Raw genomic sequence first — 24,007 nt, 5'->3', positions numbered from 1 at the left:
TCTCCAGCTGTTCCAGCAATACCTGATGCAGCATTTGATGCACCGTCAACAATTCCTCCAGCAATAGAACCAGCTTGTTTGATAGAATCGCTGATAACACCGAAGCTGAAAGGCTTAGCTTGGGCTTGGTGAAGGCTTGCAGCCAAGCAGAGGACAACAATTGATGCCAGTTTCATGGTTGTAGTTTTGGAAAGAGTTGAAAGAGCTTTCTAGAGAAGAAAAGTAAGATGAGATATCGAACTGAATGATTATGGAGCTGACTTGAGCTTATATAGGGCTATCGAGATGGGTTGCTATTGACTCTGGGGTTGACAACTGTGTAAACATTCGCTATCTGCGTAAATAGAGGGTTGCATAAGCTTGCAGGTTTTGTGTTCTAGGTTCTGACTAAGCTTGTTGTTGAAGGCGATGTTTGCTTTGTCAAACAATAGGCACATGTGTCTTAATTTTTTTCCGCTCGATATGGTCAGTGTGGCTATCTTGAGATAATTTTACAATGTCATTAGGCTATTGTTTCCAGTTGAATTGGTATTTGTTCAAGTGTTTTATTCGAAAGCCTTGAAGTTAACGCCTGATACATTTTTTTGTAGGTATGCAATATAGTTAAACACCTTCGTCAGCACTTTTTACCTGAAAGGCATAGGGAAATTACTCATCAATTTCCAACCTCTTCTCGTGGTCACATAGCACCTCTTACCAAGCTCTCCCAGAAGAAGACGAAGAAAAACACGGACGCAAAAATCCAATCAAGCTGCATTCCTGTTTGCCCTAGGCTAACAGCTACCAACAGTGCCATTTGTAGCCTAAGGATAGAATAGAATAACCACAAAGCATCTCCTCCATCTCATATTGCAGAAACCATGGAAATCAGTTTTTTCGACCAACGCCAAAGATGTAGGTAGTGGGTTTATGCCAGGAGGCTTATAGGAGTCAGAGTGTGATGTGATAACTTTGACTAGTTTTGGGATTCATTTTGGGTTTGGCCTTCGTCTTTGTTTGCGTTTCCCTTGGTTTTTCCTCATCCGCACTTCCCCGAAGATCCAGTTTGAATATTATTTTGCCTTTATCTGGAAGAACTTGCGTTGTTAGTTAACTTATCTAGGTGATTTCATCTTCCTGGGTATGACGACGACGACGACGACGACAAGAAGGTTTCTTAAGCACCCTTATGACGGGACATAGCTCAGAAAGGAGTACCGAAATTCTTGTGTGCGGTGTGTTTTTCTAGGGAAGCATTCCCTCCACCATCGCCAACCGACCGACACGATTCTAGTGGTTGGGATGGATGAAATTCTTGGACCTGGAATCTTCTTATTCTTGTCTCTTAAATTAATTCGCCCAAGTTCTTCCTCGTGGAGCATAATGGTGTTTTTTTTTTTTTGTTCGAGAGAGATGGTAAACGAGAGGATTGTGCTGCTGAGAGAATTTCAGGAAATTATTTATTTTGACGGTTCGTCGTCGGTAGTCGTCGCGTCGTTTCGTGGCAAGTTGAGGGATACGAAGGGTGTGATTTTAGATTCCTGGATAGGAATGACGCTTTGTTAAGCAAATTGGCTTTCTATGTATCTAAACGCTGGCACAAAAGGTATTTTCTCTCTCTCTCTCTCTCAACGACCGACCGACCGACAAGTTATGTAATTTGCTGTTATGCGGATGGTAGGATAAGTGTAGGTAGTAGAGAGGATACCGCAGTGTCCATAAGCGTTAGTTTTGAAGTTCTGGATGCTTTTCTTGTGGTTAAATGAAGCATGTACACTATTTAATCACTAAATCTCCGCATAGAAATAGACTCTTGTAGTTCTTCACCGTCATAGACGTAGATTGTGAAAGCTTACACCCAGGATAATCTTAGTTCTAATGGGAATGTTAGCTTCTATAGTCATGCTGTTTTGCGGTGATTTTTTCTTTTTGTTTGTTTTTATTTGATGCAGTGAATTTATTTGTTGTACTTGTGGGGAATGGTGAAAACTTTGTGTTCAATGAGGAAAATCGAAGTGGGGAACTAATACAGCCTAAGTGAATTTACTTTAAACTTGACGTTCTTGCGAATTGTTCGGTGAAGCTTTGATAGTACACAAAACTAACACCCGATTCAAAATGACATATATTGTCTTGAAAACGGTTCTAAGGGTCTTAAAAAATATATAGAAATATTGACGATTTTGTTTTACTTGAACCATGAGACCTTAATTTTGCGACATTTTTACAAAAAAAATATGTTAAGACCTCTTTTTCCAAAAGAATTTTTTTTTTCTTAATCAATCTTCTTTTTATATTGGATGTTCACAAAAAAATGTTTTAAGACCACATATTATTTTAAAACTGGGAATGATTCTAAAATCAATAAAAAAAAAATATGCTGGAATGGGGTCCCAAACATTTACAAATAAATATTAGCTTCCTCAAAGATTGTTTTGATGTACAGTGTACTCGTTGTTTGTATTTTAGGACCTTACTTTAGTTTTTTTTTTTAGTTAAATGAAGTGTGAAGATTTCATCTTTATGATGAGAATACATTTTGATACCTTAATTTTTATTTTGCATTCTGTGGTTAATTAACAAGGATCCAACGCATATAAACATACGTTGTTTCAGAAAAAAAAAAAAACATAAAGAGGTCCCGAAAATACAAATCTATTACTGTTCAATTTTATATTTCGGACCTTAACAATATTTTTCAATGGATACTCAGTTTTCTTTAAAGATTTCAAGACCTCGTTTCCGCAAAACCAAATCGAATGGTTTTTAATATACCTACAAACATTTAAATAAATTACAGTGCAATTTTAAATTTCGGACCTTAACTATTTTTTAATGGATTCTCAGTCTTCTTGAAAGATTTGATTACCTCGTATTTGCAAAACAAAATCTAATGGATTTAAATATCTTGGCAAGGTTGTCTGTGGTTTTTGGAGTTCGTGAAATTAATTAAGAAAATTATATCCAAATTTAAAGCAATAGGGTAATACACAATTATTGGGTCTCTATTTTTCTCATTATAATTTTTAAATATTTCTGTGATAATTTTAGTTAGGAAATTCGTCTTGGGACCGTATTTCTTTTTATTTGGGGTCTTCTTTTTTTAATCGGACCGAGACCTCGTTTTTTTTTTTCAAATTTCTAATTTTTTCTATATTTTTTGAGGTCTCAAAAAGTATTTCAAAACGAAGATCCTGTTATTTTAACAAAAATATTAAATGTCTTTTAAATACATAAAAAAATTTAAATATTTTGTGGGTCCTTCTCTGTCTTTAACTTTTCAAAAACTAGCATACCCACAAAAAACCCTCTAAATAATGTAAAGTTGTTTCCATTCGCGACATAATCGGTGTGAATAACTTTCGAAAAGATTTTGTAATTTCTTATAAAAATACAAAAAAGAAAAAAAAATCATCTTCCTCGATTCACTCTTTTCCACAACAACGGATGTCTTGAAAAAAAATATTTTTCCATGTCAATACCTTTCAAATGTCCTGCTCAAGGCAATTTCAGCAATCTCCATGTCAACATGACGCGACTCGAAGAGACGTCGACGATGACTACAAACATTTTTTTTATTTTTGTTTTCTCAACTTCAACTGTTTTTCTGTTTGCCATGTCACCAGGACTTGACTAGAGGAATATACAATGTATTTCTTTTTTTTTTCAGCATTTTATCCTTTCTCGCGGAAACCAATGAATGCCTTTATTCTTGCCTAGAATCCTGAATCAGGATGAGGATACAACCCAGACTAGTCCGGGTCTTACCCTCGGCTGACATTTTTTTTTTGTTTTTTAATTTTTTTTTTTTTTGCTCCCGGTAGATTACAAAAATGCATTGCAGGCAGGCAGTGAACTTGTCGCATCAACATCACCAATTCCACATCGTGAGAATCTATCAGGTAGTGCAGAGAGCACTCAGAGCACCAGAACACACAACGAAAATAAAAAAAAAAAAAGAAAAAAAAAATAAAATAAAACATTCCGCCCAAAACTGAGGTTGAATTTTGCTGAATTGCAAATCTGCCAGGACCGCAATATTGAGGCAGCACAGCGACAACAATAGTCTTTCTCTCCGCGCGACGCGCCACTATACTTTTCGTAAAGGTACCTTGATCCTTGCACAGAAAAGAAACTTGAACAGGAGAGCAACATCCGGACTGTATTCTCTATATCCCGGGTCTCCTCCTTGCCAGAGTGCGGGAATACACGAAAAATCCTACTGCAGAATATCCCATTCCAAACGTCTCTGATTTTGATATGAATTCGCTGAGAGACCATGGAGGAGGCAATTTTCGATGCAGACAGAAAATTTTTCAATTTTTTTTTGTTTTCTTCTTTTTCGTCTGTAGACTAAAGGTATACGAATGTAAAATTCAGAGCCTCGAAACCACTTTTAAAAAACTTTACGTCTAGAGAATACATACATATAAATCTCGATGGTAAGAGAGGGTCACAAAAAAGGTTTACTCCTGACTTGGTTTTCATTTGCATTTTAGTATTTTTTTTGTTGGGAAAAATGAAAAATTTAAAATGCATTAGGACAAAAATTCAACAAGGCATTCTCTAATTTGAAAATGGAATTTAATATCGAGTTCTACTTTTAATCAATTGTTGAGCAGTGTGCGAGTGGTTTTCCCGATGTCGGAAGGTATGAGTGATAGTAAGAATTCATAAGCTTTGTCAACAATTTTTTATAACCTTTACGTGGAGCCAGGAGCGTACGTTGAGTTGTCGGGGCCCCGGGGCAAGACTAAATTTTTGGGGCCCCTTTGATATAGAAAATAAGAACAATTAAAATAGTACCATCTTATTTTTTTTGGGGCCCCTGATGTACATATCATTTGTTGGTCGCTAAGATCATGCAAGTTATATTTTTGGGACCCCAAGATAATATATGTATGTAATTTTTCTTTCAAAAAGGCAATTTATTTTTTTGGGACCCCTGAGATAATATTTTTTTTCAATGAAATATTATGTGGCTGGCTACCAATTCACTGAAAAATATAATTTGTCTCTCTTGTATCCGAAGTGATTCATGTCAAATATTTTATCTTTTTGCTTCGATACTTTTATAACCCGTTGCCTTCTTTGCATTGTCTCCTTACGGGGCCCTGGCGTGTTGGGGGCCCCAGGGCACCGCCCCACTTGCCCCAATGGTGTGTACGCCCCTGCGTGGAGCCTTATTCCACAAATTCCATTTGAAAAAAAATAATTAACATAAATACAATTTTTGAAAATGAGGTCTTTAAATTTTTTCTATTTATTTAATTTATTCTTAAAAAATTTCAATGTTTCAAAAGAAGATAGTTAAATTATGAAACAATTTTCAACTTTATTTTTATATTTGTGTTTTCCTTGGGTCTTAAACAAATAACCGGGGGTCTCTGATTTCACTGGTCCCCTTAAATCAGATTTTTAAGTCCTCCTTAATAAGGTCTCAAAATATAAAATTTCACCGAAAGCAAAGTTATTCCGCTCTATGAAAATACTGTGCAGTACTTTTTGGGACCTTATCAATGTTTTTTTTTTTATTTAGAAGTTACTTACAAAATATCAAAATATGTACACAAAAATATATTTTTTTGAAACAGAGGTCTCAAAATGTTTTATCATTATTGTTACCGAAAAATGTGTATTTATAGGAAAATGAGGTCTTAAAATGTGATTTTATAATTACTTTAAACTGAGATCAAAATAAGATCTCAAAATGTTAAATATCACGGTAAATTAAAACATTTTCTATTAAGTAGATAATGTTTATGAGTCTCAAAATTATTGTAAAATAATTGTATGAAAATATAAGTTTGTTGGATTTTGGTATTCTTTTTGTTTTTCTAAAATATAAAATCAAATGTAAAAAAAATGGAATTGAAAAAAACTTTATCACAGAAATGTGAACAAAAATCTGAGACAAATTTTTTTTTTTTAAATTTGAGGTCTTAACATTTTATTCCGAAGGTGTCGAAATCTTAAATAGACTTTATAGGGACCGGAAAATGCGTGCTCATAGAAACGTGGGGCCTTATTAATGGTTTTTCAGCTTTAAATAAGGTCATAAGGTCTTAAAATTATTTTTCCGTGGATAGGTGTTGAAATCATCAAAAGACCGAATGGGGACCGAAAAACACCTTAATTATGGTTTTCCAGATTTTAAATTCATAAGGTCTTAATATTATTTTATTTTGATTATATCATAAGGTCTTAATACTATTTTTTTTTTTAAATATCTTGCCCCAAATGAGCCATTACTTAATTTTTATATTTATATCATGTTTTCTGGTGTCTAATATTAAGGACCTTGTGAAGTAAAAATTTCACTCAAAATGTCAAGTTTGAAAACCATCTTTTTCCAATCTAACAAATATTACTGTCACGAAATAAATAATTTCCTCAAATCATCTACCAAAGATGAATTTCTTAAGCCGTCTTATTAAATTAATGTGACATAATATCTAAATAATGACCCATAGAAACCGTAACCATTACCCAGGAAGGAAATCCGTTCTAATCACCTAACCATTTTGACAGTTGTTGTTGTTATAGTGATAGCCAAAGTTACACACATAAAAAAATAGCTCCATCATAACCAGACCACATTATCTAAATCCACATATTGTGTTGTTGCAACCTTGAGGAGAGTATCTTTTCATGATTTTATCCAATGAGCACAAATAAGTGCTCGCACATGTCACAAAAAAAAGTACATATCTACATACTCTTTTTTTTGTATCTCATGGATACATCTAATATTATATACAAACCGCACCAAACAACCGTTACAAAACTTTATGGCATGTCATATAATTATTAACACTTGAGACCTCAAACCTATTATTATGGAACATTTATGATGAGGCACAGTGACATAGAGTCGTTGAGTAGTCAATTAGACTCTTTCTCTCAAGAAATAGGCAAGAAAAAAAAAGATACAATTCGACGAAAAACAAATTATGTACGTTTCCTGGCCGGATTTGGTCGTCTTCGTCGCCACCGTTATTTGGTTATGGTTTTTTTTATCGTTTTTTTTTTTTTTTTTTTTGGGTGAATGAAGACAAACATAAAAGAAGAAGGTGAAGACGAAATAATTCCAAAAAAAAATATACCAAAATACATAAAAAAGGTTAATGCACCTCTTCTTACCTGTCTCGCTGAGGAAGATACTGTATCTCAGGAGATAGGTCTACTATGTTGGTATGGTGACGGTGACGGTAAGTACTTCGCGTGCCTCACGTTTCATTAGCACGACGACAAACGATGACGAGGAAGACTCTGTGAAGACTATGTGACGGTGACGGGAAAGACAACATGACGAACGACGACCAAGAAATACCAACAACCATCGAAGCAAAGCAGCAGGTGAATCACCTGTAAAAGAGAATCTGTCAAAGACGAAAGGGCAGTGATTACCTGTGTGCTGCTATACGAGAGATGAGAAGACGTCAACTTTTTTTTGTTGTTTGTTTCTATATTCTTTTGGTCTTCCCATTTTCTTTGGAGACTTTATCGTTTTTCTCTCTTGAATGCAATGCGTTTCATTCGAGTTCGTTCGAGTCTTCCTATTTGTTCCCTTTTTTTTGTCCCCACACAACATGAATTATTCAACACGTTTGTTAGGGTTTTATTTTTCCTCGTTTAAAGGTTTTCTTCTTTTATTTTATTTGTTTTCTTCAAACCCGTCTGTTAAAGATTACCTTTTTCCATGAGTTCTTCTTTTTTGATTTTCATATTGAATCTATCGTTCTTTATACTTTTTTTTTTGTTGGTCAGTTTTTGTGTGTGTGGAAAAGAAGGTAAAAAGATGCGTTTTGTTATTCCTTCCTCTTCGTTGGTTTTGTATTTTTTCACTCTCATATTTATTTCTTGCTTATTTCTTTATTATTTCCCTAAAGGTAGGTTTTAGTTTTCTTCTTCTTCTGTGGGTTTTTTGGATTTCTTTGGAGAATACAAAATGAGAAGAATTTAACATTTTTGACAGATAAAACTGCTTACACCTTGACGATTATCTGAGAGAGAGCAAAGAGGCTAACAAGAAGATCTTCTCTTTTAACCTCTGGTGAAATGGGTTTTTTATTTGGAAATATAAAAAAAAAAAAAAAAAAAACAGATGAAGATTACTTAAATTGTAACCTTTTGTTATGTTTCTTTTTTATTACAGGGCACTGGGAATGTGACTTTGAGATGGTTTAAAGTATAATTTACTCATATGGAAATATTTCGGTGTAATTTGGGGGAATTTAATGGAAGAGAACTTTGAGATTTATTTGAATTTATGAAATATTCATTTTTAAAAAAAGGTTTCGATAAGAAATTGGTATCTTATTCCAAACTCTCATAGTCGATAGAATAAAAATAGAAAAAAAAAAAAAATATGTTTGGACTGCATTATTTCAGCAACCAGATATCAGAGAAACTTGTGGTTTTTTTCTGTTGATAGAGCTGAAATAGACCTTTCTTATGGTGCCCCACTTGATGGGTTACCAAGTTACTAATACCGAAAAAGTTAAGAAACACAATAGATTTTTAAATAAGTATATTATTTTACATTGAAAATTTTCAAAAAAAAACATATTTCGAAATTTGCAGTCGAATTTGCTTCTGAATATTAGAAAAAAAAATATGTTTGGTTTCAAATAACTCGACAACAAGACCTCTAAGGAATTTTTGGTTTTCAGTTTTTAATAGAGCCTAAAAAGGCCTTTCATTTGATGTCTCTCTTGATTAATTTGGGTGAAATTTTTTCAAATTCAATTTTTTTCTGCAAGGGACCTTGATTTTTTCTCGAAAATCTTAAAAAAATAGATTTTAAATTTTTTTACATAAATGGATAGGTCTTTTTATTGTGAGCTCATACCTGTAAATCAAATCTTGTTTCGAGACTGTGATCTGAAAATATCTGCTTCCGAATGGAAATAAATATATGTATTTCGATTGCAAATAATTCAGCTAGCAGACCTCTATTCTGTTATTAATAGAGATTAAAATGACTTCATTTTATGACTAACTCGATGGACTTAGATGAAATTTTTTTAAATCAAATTTTTTTTCGAAAAGGGGTTGACTTTTTTCGAAAATCTGAAATCAATAAACTTTTAATTTTTGTACTTAAATACATATGCCTGTCCACTGTGAACTCATATTTTTCATTAAAAATTATCTTCCGAATCAATTTGATAGAACTGGGTTTTATGGTTTTTCTCGTAGTTTCTATTGCCAGAACTAAACAAATGAGACGACACTGCAGGCACCAGCTTTCCAATACAAAAAGAATTATCAAAATTGGTTCACTCAGTCCAAAGATATGAGGTAACAAACATAAAACAAAAAAATACGAACTTCCTCCTTTTTGGAAGTCGGTAAAAAAAAGAAAAAAAAAACTATGTTTGGATCGCAAAATTTCGGCAACCAGACCTCATAGAAACTTGTAGTTTCCACCAGTTAATAGGGTTTAAATAGACCTTTAATATGAAGCCAAAGTCGATAAATTAAGAATGCCAAGATTTTGCATAATTAAGTATAAGAGTCTGAATGTTGAAGAAATATTTGAAATTGACAATTTTCTAAAAAAACAGAACAAACTTCTCTGTATCCACATAAATCAATAGTAGCTCCCCATTTTTTTTAAAAGGGAAAGTATGTATTTACAAACAAATAAAAATACTAGAAAGTTAAGTCATGTTTTCACTTTTTAATAAAAAAATTTCACACATTTGCCATAGTCTGTTCTATGACATCTACTAAATCAAAATTCTATAACTTCTATTGTTTACTCTTCCCCCAGACTAATGCCCTACATAAATATTGATAAAATACAAAGTCACTCCATGGTCACATAAAAAGATATCTCAAGTCATTTTAATTACTCAAAAAACACAATACAGAAAAGAAAAGAAAAATTTAAATAAAACCAAAAGTTGTCAAAGAACAAAGAAAAACATTCTTATGTTCCTACTTGCATATAAGCCTATTAAAAATAGAAGACTGTGATTTTGCTGATTTAAATCTGAAAAGGCACACACATAACTCTCAGATAAACTATTTAGATACTCATATTTGTACTACGGGGACCTACCTTTTCTTCCCAAATAAGAATTGTAAGAAATGACGACCATAGAAGTAGAGCATGACAATAATATTTTTTGTTTTTTTGGTTTAATGATCATTCTTACTCGAGTACCTAAAGGAAATTATCCAAGGTTCAGCAGCGTTTTAGGAGTAGTTTCAGCTCCCAAAGTGCAATCAGAGTCTTACAAAAGTATCTTTGAAACCACTGACCGATTCTCTGATTTGTGTGTGTGTGTGCAAAAAGAAGGGAAAAATCGTGCATGACCCCATACAACATAAAAGGCCAGACCTAGCATAGAGCATAGACAAGTTCCAGTGATTGAGGTTTAGAATGGAGAGAGTGGAGGAGGATAAGGAGGAGGTTACAAAGATACTTACCTATTCCGGGTAAATGGTGTGGAAGAGGAGATGTTTATTCCCGAAAGCAATATTGAAGGTATTCACGATCTATGCCATGTTGGTTGATAGTCAATTGTTCTTTCTCAAGCCCAATGAAGCTCTTGGTATACCTATTTACCAGCCAGTTCTTTGGATTTTCTCACTCACAAGTTCTGCTTGAACTTGATAAACGTTTGAACTTCATGCAATTTCTTGAAATGTGTTTAGTTTTTTTTTTCCTCTACGAGTAGGAATAGACATCATAAGTAGAGAATCCTTCAGATATAGTAGAATAGCTCTAAGTTAGGTACGTGTGCGTGTTAGTCGATTTTTCTAATACATTTTTTGTTTTTCCGTATAATTTTCATTGCTAGAAAAAGATACAAAAAAAAAAAAACTCATATAAAAACGAAACATCTTTATTTTTCACGTGTATCTGTATGATTATCGAAAAAAAATAATGCTTTAAATATATCAGGCAGGGTGTAATTTTGTGGAGAAACGCTTATTTTTTTTTTTTTTTTGAGAGAAACAAAATATAACCAAAAGATTGCGTGTTAGCAAAATATGCTAATAAACCTCTTGCCACAACAAATAAAAATAAAAGTAAAAATAAAAATATATTGACAATTTTTTTTATATATTTTTTTTTCACATTAACATAAAACACTTTGGGTAATGAATGTCAAAGTAATCAAGAAGGAACTTGCGGTACGAGTATAATTGCACATATGTATTGGTCATCATTTTTCACGTGTGATGATGGTTATTTGGAGGTAGTTATGTGATATTTGTGTAAATGTTTGAATCTATATTCCTCACTTAGGGTATGTTATTGGAGGAATCGGGTAAAAAAAATTATTAAACGGGTATTCAAGGTGATTTTTAAGTTGCACTATATAGTGACATATGTAACTGGGTACTTCTGGGGGAAATTTTAGGGTCTACTTCAAATTGGTTCAAAAATTACTGAAACTGTGTTATTTGTAATATTCTGGGAAGGAATAGTTGGGGGTTAAATTTGGGAATCTTTTTGTAGTAGGTACATCTTATTCTAAATATTTGGGCCAATAATTCATTGAAGGGAAAATTTTGTGAGAGTAATAATTGTAAGATTGTCCTTAACATGAACTAATCTAGAGGTGTTTTCAAATTTGGCTTGTAGTATTGTTATTGGGGTATTCTTAGAGGTGTTGAATAATTTTGCCAGAATTAATTGGTAAGTTTTGGGGAATGTGGGTAGGTATAGAGCAATTTGAAATAATATTTGTTGTGGTCTTCTTTCAGAAGAATATATTTCAAAGAAATTATATATATTCTTGATTTTTGAAGAAATATAATCAATTTGGAAAGAATTTGGGTATTTTTCAAAATTAACTTAAAATGAGGGTATATGTTTCGTAGAAAGACTGATGCTTTTGATTTAGGTTAAATCCTCAAAACAAATTTAAAGTCGATAACAAATAATGCAAAGGCATGTAAGATATTTGTAGAAGGGTTTGACAGGTGTTGTACTTTTTACAACAGGTGTTGTGACTTTTGCAACAGGTGTTGTAGGATTTACAACAGATTTTGTAGTTTTTACAAAAGTGTTGTAGTTTTTTCAAGAGGTTTTGTAGTTTTTGCAACAAGTGTTGTAGTTTACGCAATAGGTGTTGTGGTTTTTTTAACAGGTGTTGTAATTTTTACAATTTCGTGATGGAATGCACAACCATTTCATAAAAAATCAGTGATAAATGCACCCAATATTACAACAAAATTAGATTTTTTCTTATTGATTTATGATTAATGTAACTTGTAAAAATCAAGTTCAGTCACTGACTGATATTAGTTAGTTAAATCTTCCTCTTGGGAGCAATGATACTAGATTTTTTAGCCACACTCTAGAAGAGACGTGTTCGTCTGTCAAGGCAAGCACTTAGAACTTGTTTGCTAATAAAATATCGCTGTTTTCTTCCCAAAAATCACTCCCCAATGTATATTCGAAACAATTATCTTAATCGTTGGCTTAATACACCACAATCCCTTTACTATTTTTTTTCAATTTCTTTCCTTTTGTTAAAGAATATTCCTGTGGTAAAATAGATAGGTACTTGAGAACTTTGTAAACACTAAAAAAATTTAACTCGAAAAACTTTTCCGATTTCTTAAAACTGTTTATACCTTCCCAAAGAGACTTATCCTTACCTTCTGTGTTCTTTCTTCTCAAAAAAAAAAAAAAATTAAACGAAAAACTGTGGCAATAACAATTATCTTCCGTCAAAAGCACGTTAATCTAGATAAATGTGAGTCTGAAAGCAGCAGCAGATTTTCTTAAAAACCCCAAAAATCCTTTATGGAAAATGATACCATTTTTATACTCAACGATATGTGTGCCATCTCCTTAAAAAGTCTCGTTTACTTGCGGTTGAATAACCAACAATGGCTACAAAAGTGTGAGAGTTTTCCAATATGACAACACGACGACACAAAGCATGGTTGGTTTTTAGACGAATTTCCGTTTAAACGTCTTTGTACTCCAACTCCAAGCCAAGACACACAAAAATAACTGTGGATTTTCTTTCGTTCATGCAACACTTTTCTACTTCCGTTTTAGCACCACAAAAATTCTACAATTTTGGAGCTTGATGGTGATGGAAGACCCGACGACGGGGAAGAAGTTTTCGCGTGATGATTAATTATTCACGCATGATATGTGCGAGCTCTGAGTCTTGAAGGTTTTAGCAAAGTATTCCACGTTTAAGCAAAGCACTTATAGACTATCCAACAAAAATTCATACTAAGACGGCACACGTTACGACATAGAACTTGTTCTTCGCTTCCTCAAGTCAAAATAATGGTTTTTGGTTTTTTTTTTTTTTTTATTATTTTCTTGGATAGAGGTAGTATAGTGGATTAATTCCGATTAGTGAAGCTTGCTGGAGGGGTTTTTGGTTGTAACTAGATGCGTGTGAAAATTTTACATAATCTGGGAAGAAAATTCAATTTTGCGTGATAAAAATATTTTTCGTTCGTTTTAGGTTCTGATGGTCTGGGTTAGCATTTATATATTTTGCAAATAATGAATTTGAAGGCTTAAAGCGGATAAAATTCCGTGGGAATGAAACATTTAACGATAAGAATTAAAACACAAAATTGATTGATGGTTAAGTGTCTTTTGTTGTGTGTGAGTATAGGTCGTCGATTTGGCACAATGGCAGGAGGCAAACTAAAGTTGTTAAGGTTCCATGCAAAGGGAACATTAAATAGGGATAATTAATATCACAATGGTTGTCATTGAGAAGGATGAAAAATGATTAACACGCACCATGAGAAAACATACTCGTACATGAAAACGTTTTGCCGGGAAGATGCGAGGACAATATTTTATCGATGAAGGTGGTCTCATGGCAAAATTGATAGATTAAAGCTAGATTTTTTTTTTTAAGTCTAAATATTTAAATATTTTTAATTTATCATTTTGGACATTAAGGTTGATTTTTAGAGGTCTTTGATAGAAAAAAACTTTTTTACTTATTTTATTCTTAATATTAGCAGATTCCATGAGCATAAAGCCATTAGTTAAACTCAAACTGATACTTCTTTAGGACCTTAAGTGAATTGGTTTAGTCAAAGTGTTTTTTTTGTTCTAGTACGACTTGTCCCCGCAGTAATTTAGGGCGACAAAATTTTCAAATAATTCTGCACAATATTTGATCAAACAAAATTCTTAGTTTGACTTTTAGGACCTTAGACTGTACTCAAATCAATAATATTGAGTCTGGGTTGGAAGAATTTTCCAACTGAGTGAAGAAAATTTTTCAAACATTTTGCAAAAACATTTAGCACTAAGATCTTTAGGTACATGAAAATTTGTTAATTTGTGGTTAAGACCTCAAGTTCTAATAGTAAACTGAAAAATATCCACCTTTTTTACCAATGGCTCGTTGTTTGGCGGAAAAATTTTATGAAATTCTATAAAAATAAGAATTTGAATTTTTGTTTCTTTAGGACCCTATATCATTTCAATTTTTTTTTAAATTTGTGCTTTTAAAGAATCAGTTTCCTTTAAAAAGAAAACAAATCTTCCAGATTTTTCAAGAATATTTGAGCTAAGATTTTGGTTAAGACCTTAAATTTTCCCAAAATGTTTGGTTAGAAATTTAAAAAGCCTGCAGTTTAAGTCAAAAATATAACTGGAAACTGTAGGATGTTTTATCTTTTATTTGGGTTAAAAATAAGAATTCTTCAATGTGTTACATATTTAGGACCTCAAATTTCGATTTGAAAAGAAAAACCTTGACACAAGAGATATACATATTTAGGACCTCTATAAAGTTGTAATTTTTCAAGCTGAATTTAAATCTTAAATTGAATATCCATTCGACAAATTATAATTATAATAATTATTATCAAAAGCTATTCATAAAAATTATTTTATCATGAATACTAAATTCACTTCAGCTAATTCAATTCAAAGGAAAAAAATAGTCAAACAAATTACCAACAAGATGTAGTCCCTCTTAACAATCACAATGTAATAAGACTCCATCAAGATGATCATCATCAGTCCCACAAGATCTTCAATCTTTTCATCTTCTTCACAGATACAAAACTGGACAGAGACTATAAAAGCCAGAAAACTCCCCTTTTTATGTGTGATGATTAATTTCATTTCAGATCAGAAACAAGTCCTCTCATGGATCTGTCCAGGCTTTAGGGGGACTTGAAACCAAAGTTATATGAGGTCATCGAACGTTTGTTAAGAAAAATAATAATTAATGACGTCAAATTCTAAAATCTTTTCCACAGAAATTCTTCTTTAGATTCTCATTTCTTTCATTCAAGTTTTTTCTTTTGACTTGTCTCGATTATCTTATGGAAATTTAGTTCCAAGATGATTTTTATTGCATGCAAGTTGTTTGTGTAATCTTCATCTATCCACCTATTCGTGACTAAAATGTTGTGGTTTGGTTATAGAAGATTATTTTTTGAATAAATTATTTATCAAACTGATTTATGCAATGTAGATCTTCTTTTTAATGAGGAGATCATGTCTTCAATGGGCGCAATCAATTATGTTATTTCTTTCAGTTAGAATATAGAAACTATTATCTCAGTCTAGAAGTTTAGCATAAGTCTTTTTTTTTAGCATTTTTTGGAAGAAATGAAAATTCTAAAGCACATTCTTTTTATCTGATCATGGAAGAGCCAAAAGGTTTGTTCATCTGTTTCATCACAGCTTCTGAACTACAAACTACAATTTGACAAATGAGGTATCTTTGGAACCGTCTTGCTTGTCCGCTTGTTATAGGATATATGACGTCATGAAAATTTGATTATTATGCCCTCTAGTGGCAAAAGTCATAACTGTTTTTTGAATTCCATAGGAATAATTAAAAAAATGTTCAATCCATGGCTTTTGTTGGAATAACTTATGAATGATAAACACTGGTTTAAGGTTTAATCTGTAATATTAGCCGTAAAGTTTGAATCTTTAAACAAGTCTTAAAAAGGCAAGAAGTGAGAAGGCAATAACGTTATACAATGGTAAAACTTACTTAAATAGGTACATAAAATTCAATATTGCTTTTTATCGCGAAAATGTAATATTAAATTTTTAAGTGACACATTAAAAACCATAAAAACTTATTTTCCACTGAAAGGGAGTAACATTTAAAATTTTTTTCCACTCAAAAGAAAAAAAAGACCCAAAAAAAATGATTCTTTTCAACATTTTTTGCCATAAGACACACATCAAAGAGTTCAAACTAAAGAAAAAAAAAAATAACCGAAAAAAACTTTCTTTTAGAATGAAAGCAAGACGCAGATTTTCTTTCAATTCACACGTTTGGTGGTAATTTTTTTTTCATCCTTATCGTCCTGATTCAACCCCCCCCCCCCAAAAAAAAAAACACTACTATATGTAGTTGATAGAGTATTCGTTTAATATTCCTAGCACAAGCTTCCCAGTAATTCAATTAAAAAAAAATTAGAAGAAAAAGTTTTTGAGGAAATTCACCAAAGACATTCCAGGTGCAACATGAGTTTTTAAAGAGATTCACTTCTACGATACGAGTCGATTGGAGTATCCTGAACCATGACCTAGCCTAGACCAATTTTCGTATATATCCTTTTTAACCTCATTTCAAAAGGGTGTAATGGTGGCGGCAGCGACGAGTTGATACCTTCCTTTTAAGCAAGAAGCACTTATTGCGAATACATTAGTGGCCCCGGAGAAGAAGAAGGTCCTGCAGATGGAGCTCTATAGAACTGGAAGAGAGAGAGAGAGTAGTGTGCACGAATTCAAGTGGATAGTGAAGAACTTAAGAGAATATTAAATTATTGCAGAGCTCACACAGGAAGAAAAAAAAGGACTAAGAAAAAAGGAAAAAAAAAAATAGGAAAGAAGAAGAACTTCCAATAGAAAATTGCCACTTTCTTTCCTGAAGTGGCAAATCAGTAGATGATGATGGCTCGTCGTCAGTGCTAGCAGCCAACCAGGTTCTGATGGTCTGGCCAGGTGCATTAAAGGTTATTAGATCCTCTCTATACCCAACTTAGACCAGACCATCAGAGAGAGTTGGTTTGGTTTAGCTTGGACTGCATGTCAAGCTTTTCCAAGCTGCATCGAGTCCTATTTGAAGCGTTATATTTTTCATCCATTTTTTCGTCCTTTTTTTTACTATTTCAACAATATTATTTTCTCTCGGCTAGAAGGAGGTAAAGTCATAGCCGCTCGCTCCAAAGGTTATGGCTGAATGTAATTACACAAAGGACTATGACTAGGTAAGAGGTAGCAAAGGTATAGACAGTCGAGTCGGTGTTCTAGAGAGCGAGGTTAAGTGTAGCTTTTTCCTCATAATTTTTTTTGTTGGCTTTTTATATAAACTGTTTTCTGTTTCTTTTTTATATTTTTTTCTCAATATTTTCCTCATTCAATTTGAGACGAAAAGCTCAAGCTTTTCATTTCCATCAGGATTTTCTTGTTTTTTTGTTTTTTGTTTTTTATTCGTTGCCAGGAGTTCCTTTTAAAATTCAATTATGTTATGATGAGAGTTTTATTATTATGTATTTTTTTTCTATATTTTTTTTTTTGCTTCCTGTGTTGGTTTGAAAGAGGCGTAGTATTTTTTTTTTTTGTTATTTTATTTATTAAATTAAAGTTTCAGTTGGTAAAAAGTTCTGCTGAAAGACTTGAAAAGTTGTTGTTTTTTATTTAGAGAGATTTTTGGGGGTTTTTGTGGTGCAAGAAAAAGTGGGCTTTTTAAATGATTAAATGTATACAAGTGGAGAGGTTCCGCTTTATTTAACTAAGCTGCTTATTAGACCAGGGTCGATAATTTTTGAAACCAAAAAAAATCATAGTAGAATGAAACCCATTGGAAAAGGAGGTGAATATAATGAAAATTAAAGGAAAAATAAATTACGGGTGAGCCGAGTTCGGGAAGCGGGTGGGTTGAGTTTTTAATGGTAAAAAATGGTATATCTCGATTTCCGGAAAAACTACAAATCCTATAGAAAAAAGTTGTATCGCAAAGTTGTAGGTAATAAAAAGATCTACAACTTTTGTATCAACAATTTTTTCACATAACCTCAAAATTTATGTGAAAAATTCAAAAAACCGAGTTTTTGGTTTTTTATTTTTATCTTTTTCAAAAACAAAAAATTTTCTACGAAATTTGGTGAAAACTTACCTTGTTATGTCTCGAATACACTGTAATTTATTTGATTTAAAATATTAATTTGTTCACCTTATTTTGACTTAATACCAAAAAAACACCCTAATTTTCAATCGAAAATTCACGTGTCAAAATATCAGTTTTTTTCAAAAAGTCGGTGGGCATTTCGTTCGTTAAAATGTCTATTTTCTGATGGTGTAAAAAAAATTTACATTAGTATACTATAGAACATGTTCTAGTAAAATTGAAAAAATGAAAAAAGCTTGAATTCAAAAAAAATTTTTATCATTGTTTACAATTTTGGCCTATTTATTCAAATTTACACTTTAATTACTCAAAAAACATAAGATTTCATGTAACATTGATTAATCTTACGTTTTTTGAGTAATTAAAGTGTAAATTTGAATAAATAGGCCAAAATTGTAAACAATGATAAAATTTTTTTTTCGAATTCAAGCTTTTTTCATTTTTTGAATTTTACTAAAACATGTTCTATAGTATACTAATGTAAAATTTTTTTTACACCATCAGAAAAAAAACATTTTAACGAACGAAATGCCCACCGACTTTTTGAAAAAAGCTGATATTTTGACACGTGATTTTTCGATTGAAAATTAGGGTGTTTTTTTGGTATTAAGTCAAAATAAGGTGAACAAATTAATATTTTAAATCAAATAAATTACTGTGTATTTGGAACATAATAAGGTAAGTTTTCACCAAATTTCGTAGAAAAATTTTTGTTTTTGAAAAAGATAAAAATAAAAAACCAAAAACTCGGTTTTTTTAATTTTTCACATAAATTTTGAGGTTATGTGAACAAAATGTTGATACAAAAGTTGTAGATCTTTTTATTACCTACAACTTTGCCATACAACTTTATTCTATAAGATTTGTAGTTTTGCCGGAAATCAAGATATACCATTTTTTACCATTAAAAATTCAACCCACCCACTTCCCGAACTCGGCTCGCCCGTAATTTATTTTTCCTTTCATTCTTATCATATTCCCCTCCTTTTCCAATGGGTTTCATCCTACTATGATTTTTTTGTACTTTTTAATGTTTTTGAAGGCATCGGCACTGGTCTATATAAATTTTGAACAAAAGAAAATAAGAAAAAAAAAAAAAATAGAGAAAATAATTTCTTAAGCTGCATTGAGGGGCTTGTCATTGTTGTGGGTAAACTTGAAAATGGGGCATACAAAAGTTTAAGATTTGATTAATTACTGAAAGTTTTTTTTTGTGAATTTTTTTTTTGTTTCTGGATAAAGGAAGTTTTGAAGTTTTCTAAGAATTTGAATTTTTTTTTACAATGGATCAGAAGTTGGATTTTCAATTTTCGAAAAAGGTCAACTGTATATCATATCGATTCTATAATTATGGCATAGTAAACTGATTACGCCTTTCACCTTCCATCAATGATGTAAGAATCTTTTATTCTCTTTTTAATCGATTATTTCTGTACATTAGGTTTTGGCCAAAAGTGACTGTGAATTATAAAATGCTAGAAAAATATATATATTTTAATATGTGCTTTATTAATAATGAAGTCTTCTGGTACACAGAGAAGTAAGAAGAAGTATGACTTTCGATTATTTCTGTAAATATTTGCTTAGCAAAAGTGACTGTGAATTATAAATTAGCTAGAAAAAAAATATTAAAATTACTTTATCAGTGATGAAATTGAAGGTTATACAAGAAAAAGAAGAAGTATGATTTATCGATTATTTGTTTTAAATTATTTTTTTTTTTTGCAAAACTGACTGTGAATTATAAATTGCTAAAGAAAATACCTACTAAAATTTAAATATTTTTTGTACCAGTGTAAACAATCGAAGGCTACAAAGAGCTCTACATTTTCGACTTGACTGAGATTGTGGTAATTTTTTTTTCCTATCTATAATTCACACTCACTTGTTCTACAAATAATAACGATGTGATTAGCAATCCTTTGAAACGATGTTTCAAAATTTACCAAATACCTATTACCTTTTGATAGGCGACTTACATTAATGTTTTATTCCTTTTTTCTTTCAGACAAACGATTATTCCTATCAAAATACCCTCGGAAGACGTTCGACTCTTGGTGCCTACTATCACATGAACAAGCAGCCTTCATTCACAAATGAACACAGTCTGGGTAGTCAATATGGAGGAAATGCTTACAGCACATGGGGCATGTGGAGAGATGGCAGAAATATAGCTCCATCAACTTTCTCAGCAAAACCACACCATCCACATACAAAAACTAAGTCTTTTTCGATAATTCTATCGACAGCAGCATTTATAGTTTTGTTAGCGGTAATATCAATTGCAGGATTAGCCTTTTATTTTAGTTCGATAAAGTCCAATATGGAAGATAGTAAGTTCGACTGTTAAAACTTTTGAGAGTTCTGATATTGAACAAGTTCTTATTTTCTTAGCTGTTATTGGATTTGAAGGATCATTTCGTATCGCGAAAGGAGATCTATTCACAACGGGCCTCAAATACAATCATACAACAACTTATAAGCAGAAAGTTGAATATTATAAACGATTTGTCGAAAGGAGTTTGACAGATAATGCTCTTCAGCCGATACGAGTTGATGTTGCTGGATTTGGTGATGGACCGTTGATAAAAGTCAGCTTTAGGACTTATCTTGATGTGAGGAAGTTACCACAGTAAGTTGATAGTCAAACTTTTGACGATTTTTCTACAAAACTTCTTTCTCTAGAAACATCCATAGTGTCGAAGAATATATAAAAGAGTCTCTATTTTTGGAAACAACTGCTCTGAAGTCTCTCTATCGATCTTTGAGAATTGATCCGGAATCTGTCGAAGTGAAGAGAATACTTGACGAACAACTTGTCAAGTCTGCATCACTCTCAAGGGATACGGTAAGTCTTCTTCAAATCATTTCTTGCTCAATGACTAAACTGTATCTTCTTTTTCTTTCAGCAAATGACTCCAACAAGTCAAACACAGTTGGAGAAGAGGCTTTTAAAGAAAGGTGGTTTCTTGGAGAAACCAACTTTGAAAACTCTACCAAATTCTTCTCCAAAAACCAAACTCTCCAAGCCACATAGTGCAGATGATGAGCCTGATGTTGATGTCGAAAATGCCCCAGTTATCCAGGGATCGTTTGAAGGTTCTTTTGAAATCACAAAAACCGATGCTGATATCACACAGAAGAAAGCTTCTCCAACTAAGGCTTACAGCAATACACCGAAATCAGTGACTCCGTTTCCATTAAGGGTGAAGCCTAAGAAACCTTCAGTGGAAAAAGTCTCAGCAAAGACAACAAGAGCTGAAGATCCAACAACAACAACGAGCACGAAATCGACTTCAACAAAAACCACGACTACAACTTCGACGACAACAACAACTACAACCACAACTCCGGAACCAACAACAACAACAACAACAACATCAACAACTCCATCCACAACAACAACGACAACAACTACAACAACTCCACCTCCTCCAACTTATTCCCAAACTAACAGTCCTCCGACAACAACTATAGAAGTTCCAAAACTCGATGCAAGCTTATTCACTTCGCAACCAGTTCTTGACACTCAACCTTGGAGACCAATCCGAGGTCCAGGTTCTGAGATATTTGAGCCTCTTGCTACCCAAACTGAAACCATCATAAGTATCACGACTCCATATGAACCGGTCAGACCTCCGCCAATGATTCAAGCTCCAGCTTCGTATGACCCTTATCCATCGGGTTTCTTCAGTAAGCCGAACTTCAATAAGCCCGAAAACCGTGAAGATACTAATGCTCAAGACTTGGTTTATTACCATGGATATAGCGGACCAGTTTTTATGCCAGGTATTGATGGAATTGAGCCTCTAGGTTCAGCTCATGTTAAGCCTCATCCATTGCCAAATCCATTGATAGACGATGTTGTAATACCAGCCTTCAAACCTCTGAATCCAACTCTTGGAACAAATGGTAAAATTCCGTTTGCTATTGAAGCTGGTGATGAGAAGTTTGAACATTTAGGAGGTGGAGTTATTGTGAAGAAACATGATAATGAGTCTTCAACAACAATATCAACTTCTACATCAACCACAGCTTCAACAACATCTTCAACTTCAACAACAACCTCGGTTCCAACAAGTTCGATCAAACCGAAAAATAGTTCGAAGGACTCGGAAATAACTCACCAAATTGGTGAATTCTTAATGGACTTGCTTAATCTTCCCGATGACGATGAGAAGAACACGACTGATTTGGTAGAATTGAAACTGGAGTCTCGTATTGAACCTGATTCCGAAGAGAAGCCGAATTTCATGAATCTCAAAGAAATCATATTACAAAGAAATCGAGGTAGCACAACTACTTCGGCCGAATCTTCTCCATCTTCAACAACAAGTACAACAACAACAAAATCACCTGGAACGAAACGAAATCGAATTCGCCCATCAAGACCATCGTCGAAACCTTCCGGAACAATGGATGATTCGGTACTCTTTCCAAGTCAGTCGAAATGGGAATTTGTAAATGGCAGTTCTCCAAATACTTATGGCCACACTGGATCCATGAGAAGAGTCTTCAATAAGACCCTACAAGCTTGGGTCTCTGAAGATGTTGAAAAAGCTGAAAATTTCACTCTAAACGATATCAAAACTCGAATTAACAATGCTACAAATATTCAAGATATTTCACTGATTTTCGACACCCTTGCTTCGAAATTAGGAATCACCCATAGCATGCCAACGAAAATTCCACCATTTTCTCATAATAAGTTGAAGATTTCTCAGAGGAACGAAACGAAAATAAAACTCATCACCACGACTATGATGCCCACAACTACAACAACTACACCAACAATGCCGACTACGACTATGATTTCGACTACGACAACACCAGCTTACATCGAGTATTCTCAAGTTCAAATGAAAGAAGCAATTGTACCGACTTTTAGACCTTTGAATCCAATACTTCCTGATGTCAATGAAGGTGAAGCTGAAGTCGAAGTAATAGACCCAAATAAGTACGAAGAAATGTTAAAATCCTCTCAAGTTCCACTTCTATCAGCGGCCAGTACAACAGAACTTCCCAAACTTGTAACACTTCTGCCGGTTCGATCGAACTCTGGAATTCGAACATTTCGACCGTTGATAGATTCACAGGCTGAGGGTCGACGATTTACAACACCATCAGAGGCGGTAGTTAAAAGTGGTATACATGTAACTGTTTAAGGGAAGAGAAATTATAGTTTAGTAGGTATCTAAAATTTTGTGAGACACATGAAACTTTTGTCCATTTTGTTCCGAGGTTTTGGGACTATTTTATAAGTTTTTTTTATTAACCTTGGATCGACTTGGGACAAAATAGTTTAAAAATTAAGATTGAAATTAAGAGCATTAAAATCAGATAACACATAAATATTTTAATTTTTTGGTTAATTTAGGAATTGTTATAAGAAAAAATGTTTATTTTTTTTTTAATTTAAGAGAATAATCGTAGATAAGATTAGGAGATGATTTTAATTTTTTAAATAAATAAATAGAAAATATGGAATTAAGAATTTTTTATTGTTCGGTTAGTTGGGGTACCCATTTAAGAAAAAAATAAAAAAAAAAGTGAATTCCGTCGCACCACCGACCGATGCACCAAGTCCGCACCACTTTTTGACCACTGCACCACCGCTGCACCACCGCTGCACCACGTCCGCACCATTTTAAAAACTTCTAAACCGCCGCACCATGTCTGCACCATTTTATTTTGAATGAAAAGTACGGTTCTCGTCAGTGGTTTTTTTTTCATACAAAATGAAATGGTGCAGACGTGGTGCACTCGTGATGCAGTCATGGTGCGGCGGTGGTGCGCCAAAATTTTTCGCCAAACGGTGGTGGTGCAGCTGTGGTGCGGCTGTCAAGATTTTTTTTTTTTTAAAGTCTTATTCACAGTAAACAAGCCAATGCATTTAG

At 33.0% G+C, this 24,007-nt stretch overlaps 2 protein-coding genes across 2 annotated transcripts in view; one reads left to right on the top strand and one right to left on the bottom strand.

The window, feature by feature from the left end:
* The window catches only part of LOC129913720 (mucin-2), a 33,994-nt gene extending 10,549 nt beyond the window's left edge, over positions 1-23,445 (top strand). The window contains exons 2-5 of the mRNA XM_055992528.1: positions 20,119-20,443; positions 20,505-20,742; positions 20,796-20,958; positions 21,020-23,445. Coding sequence (XP_055848503.1) covers positions 20,119-20,443; positions 20,505-20,742; positions 20,796-20,958; positions 21,020-23,275 — 2,982 coding nt within the window. The 3' untranslated portion in view covers positions 23,276-23,445. The remainder of the gene's footprint in view (positions 1-20,118; positions 20,444-20,504; positions 20,743-20,795; positions 20,959-21,019) is intronic.
* Positions 1-24,007, bottom strand: part of LOC129913734 (transcription elongation factor S-II) — a 409,451-nt gene that overhangs the window by 141,333 nt on the left and 244,111 nt on the right. The window lies entirely within an intron of this gene.

Source organism: Episyrphus balteatus, chromosome 3 (assembly GCF_945859705.1).
Source record: "Episyrphus balteatus chromosome 3, idEpiBalt1.1, whole genome shotgun sequence".
Taxonomy (NCBI): domain Eukaryota; kingdom Metazoa; phylum Arthropoda; class Insecta; order Diptera; family Syrphidae; genus Episyrphus; species Episyrphus balteatus.
Note: the sequence above shows the minus strand (reverse complement) of the source record. Positions and strands in the feature narration are given on the sequence as shown.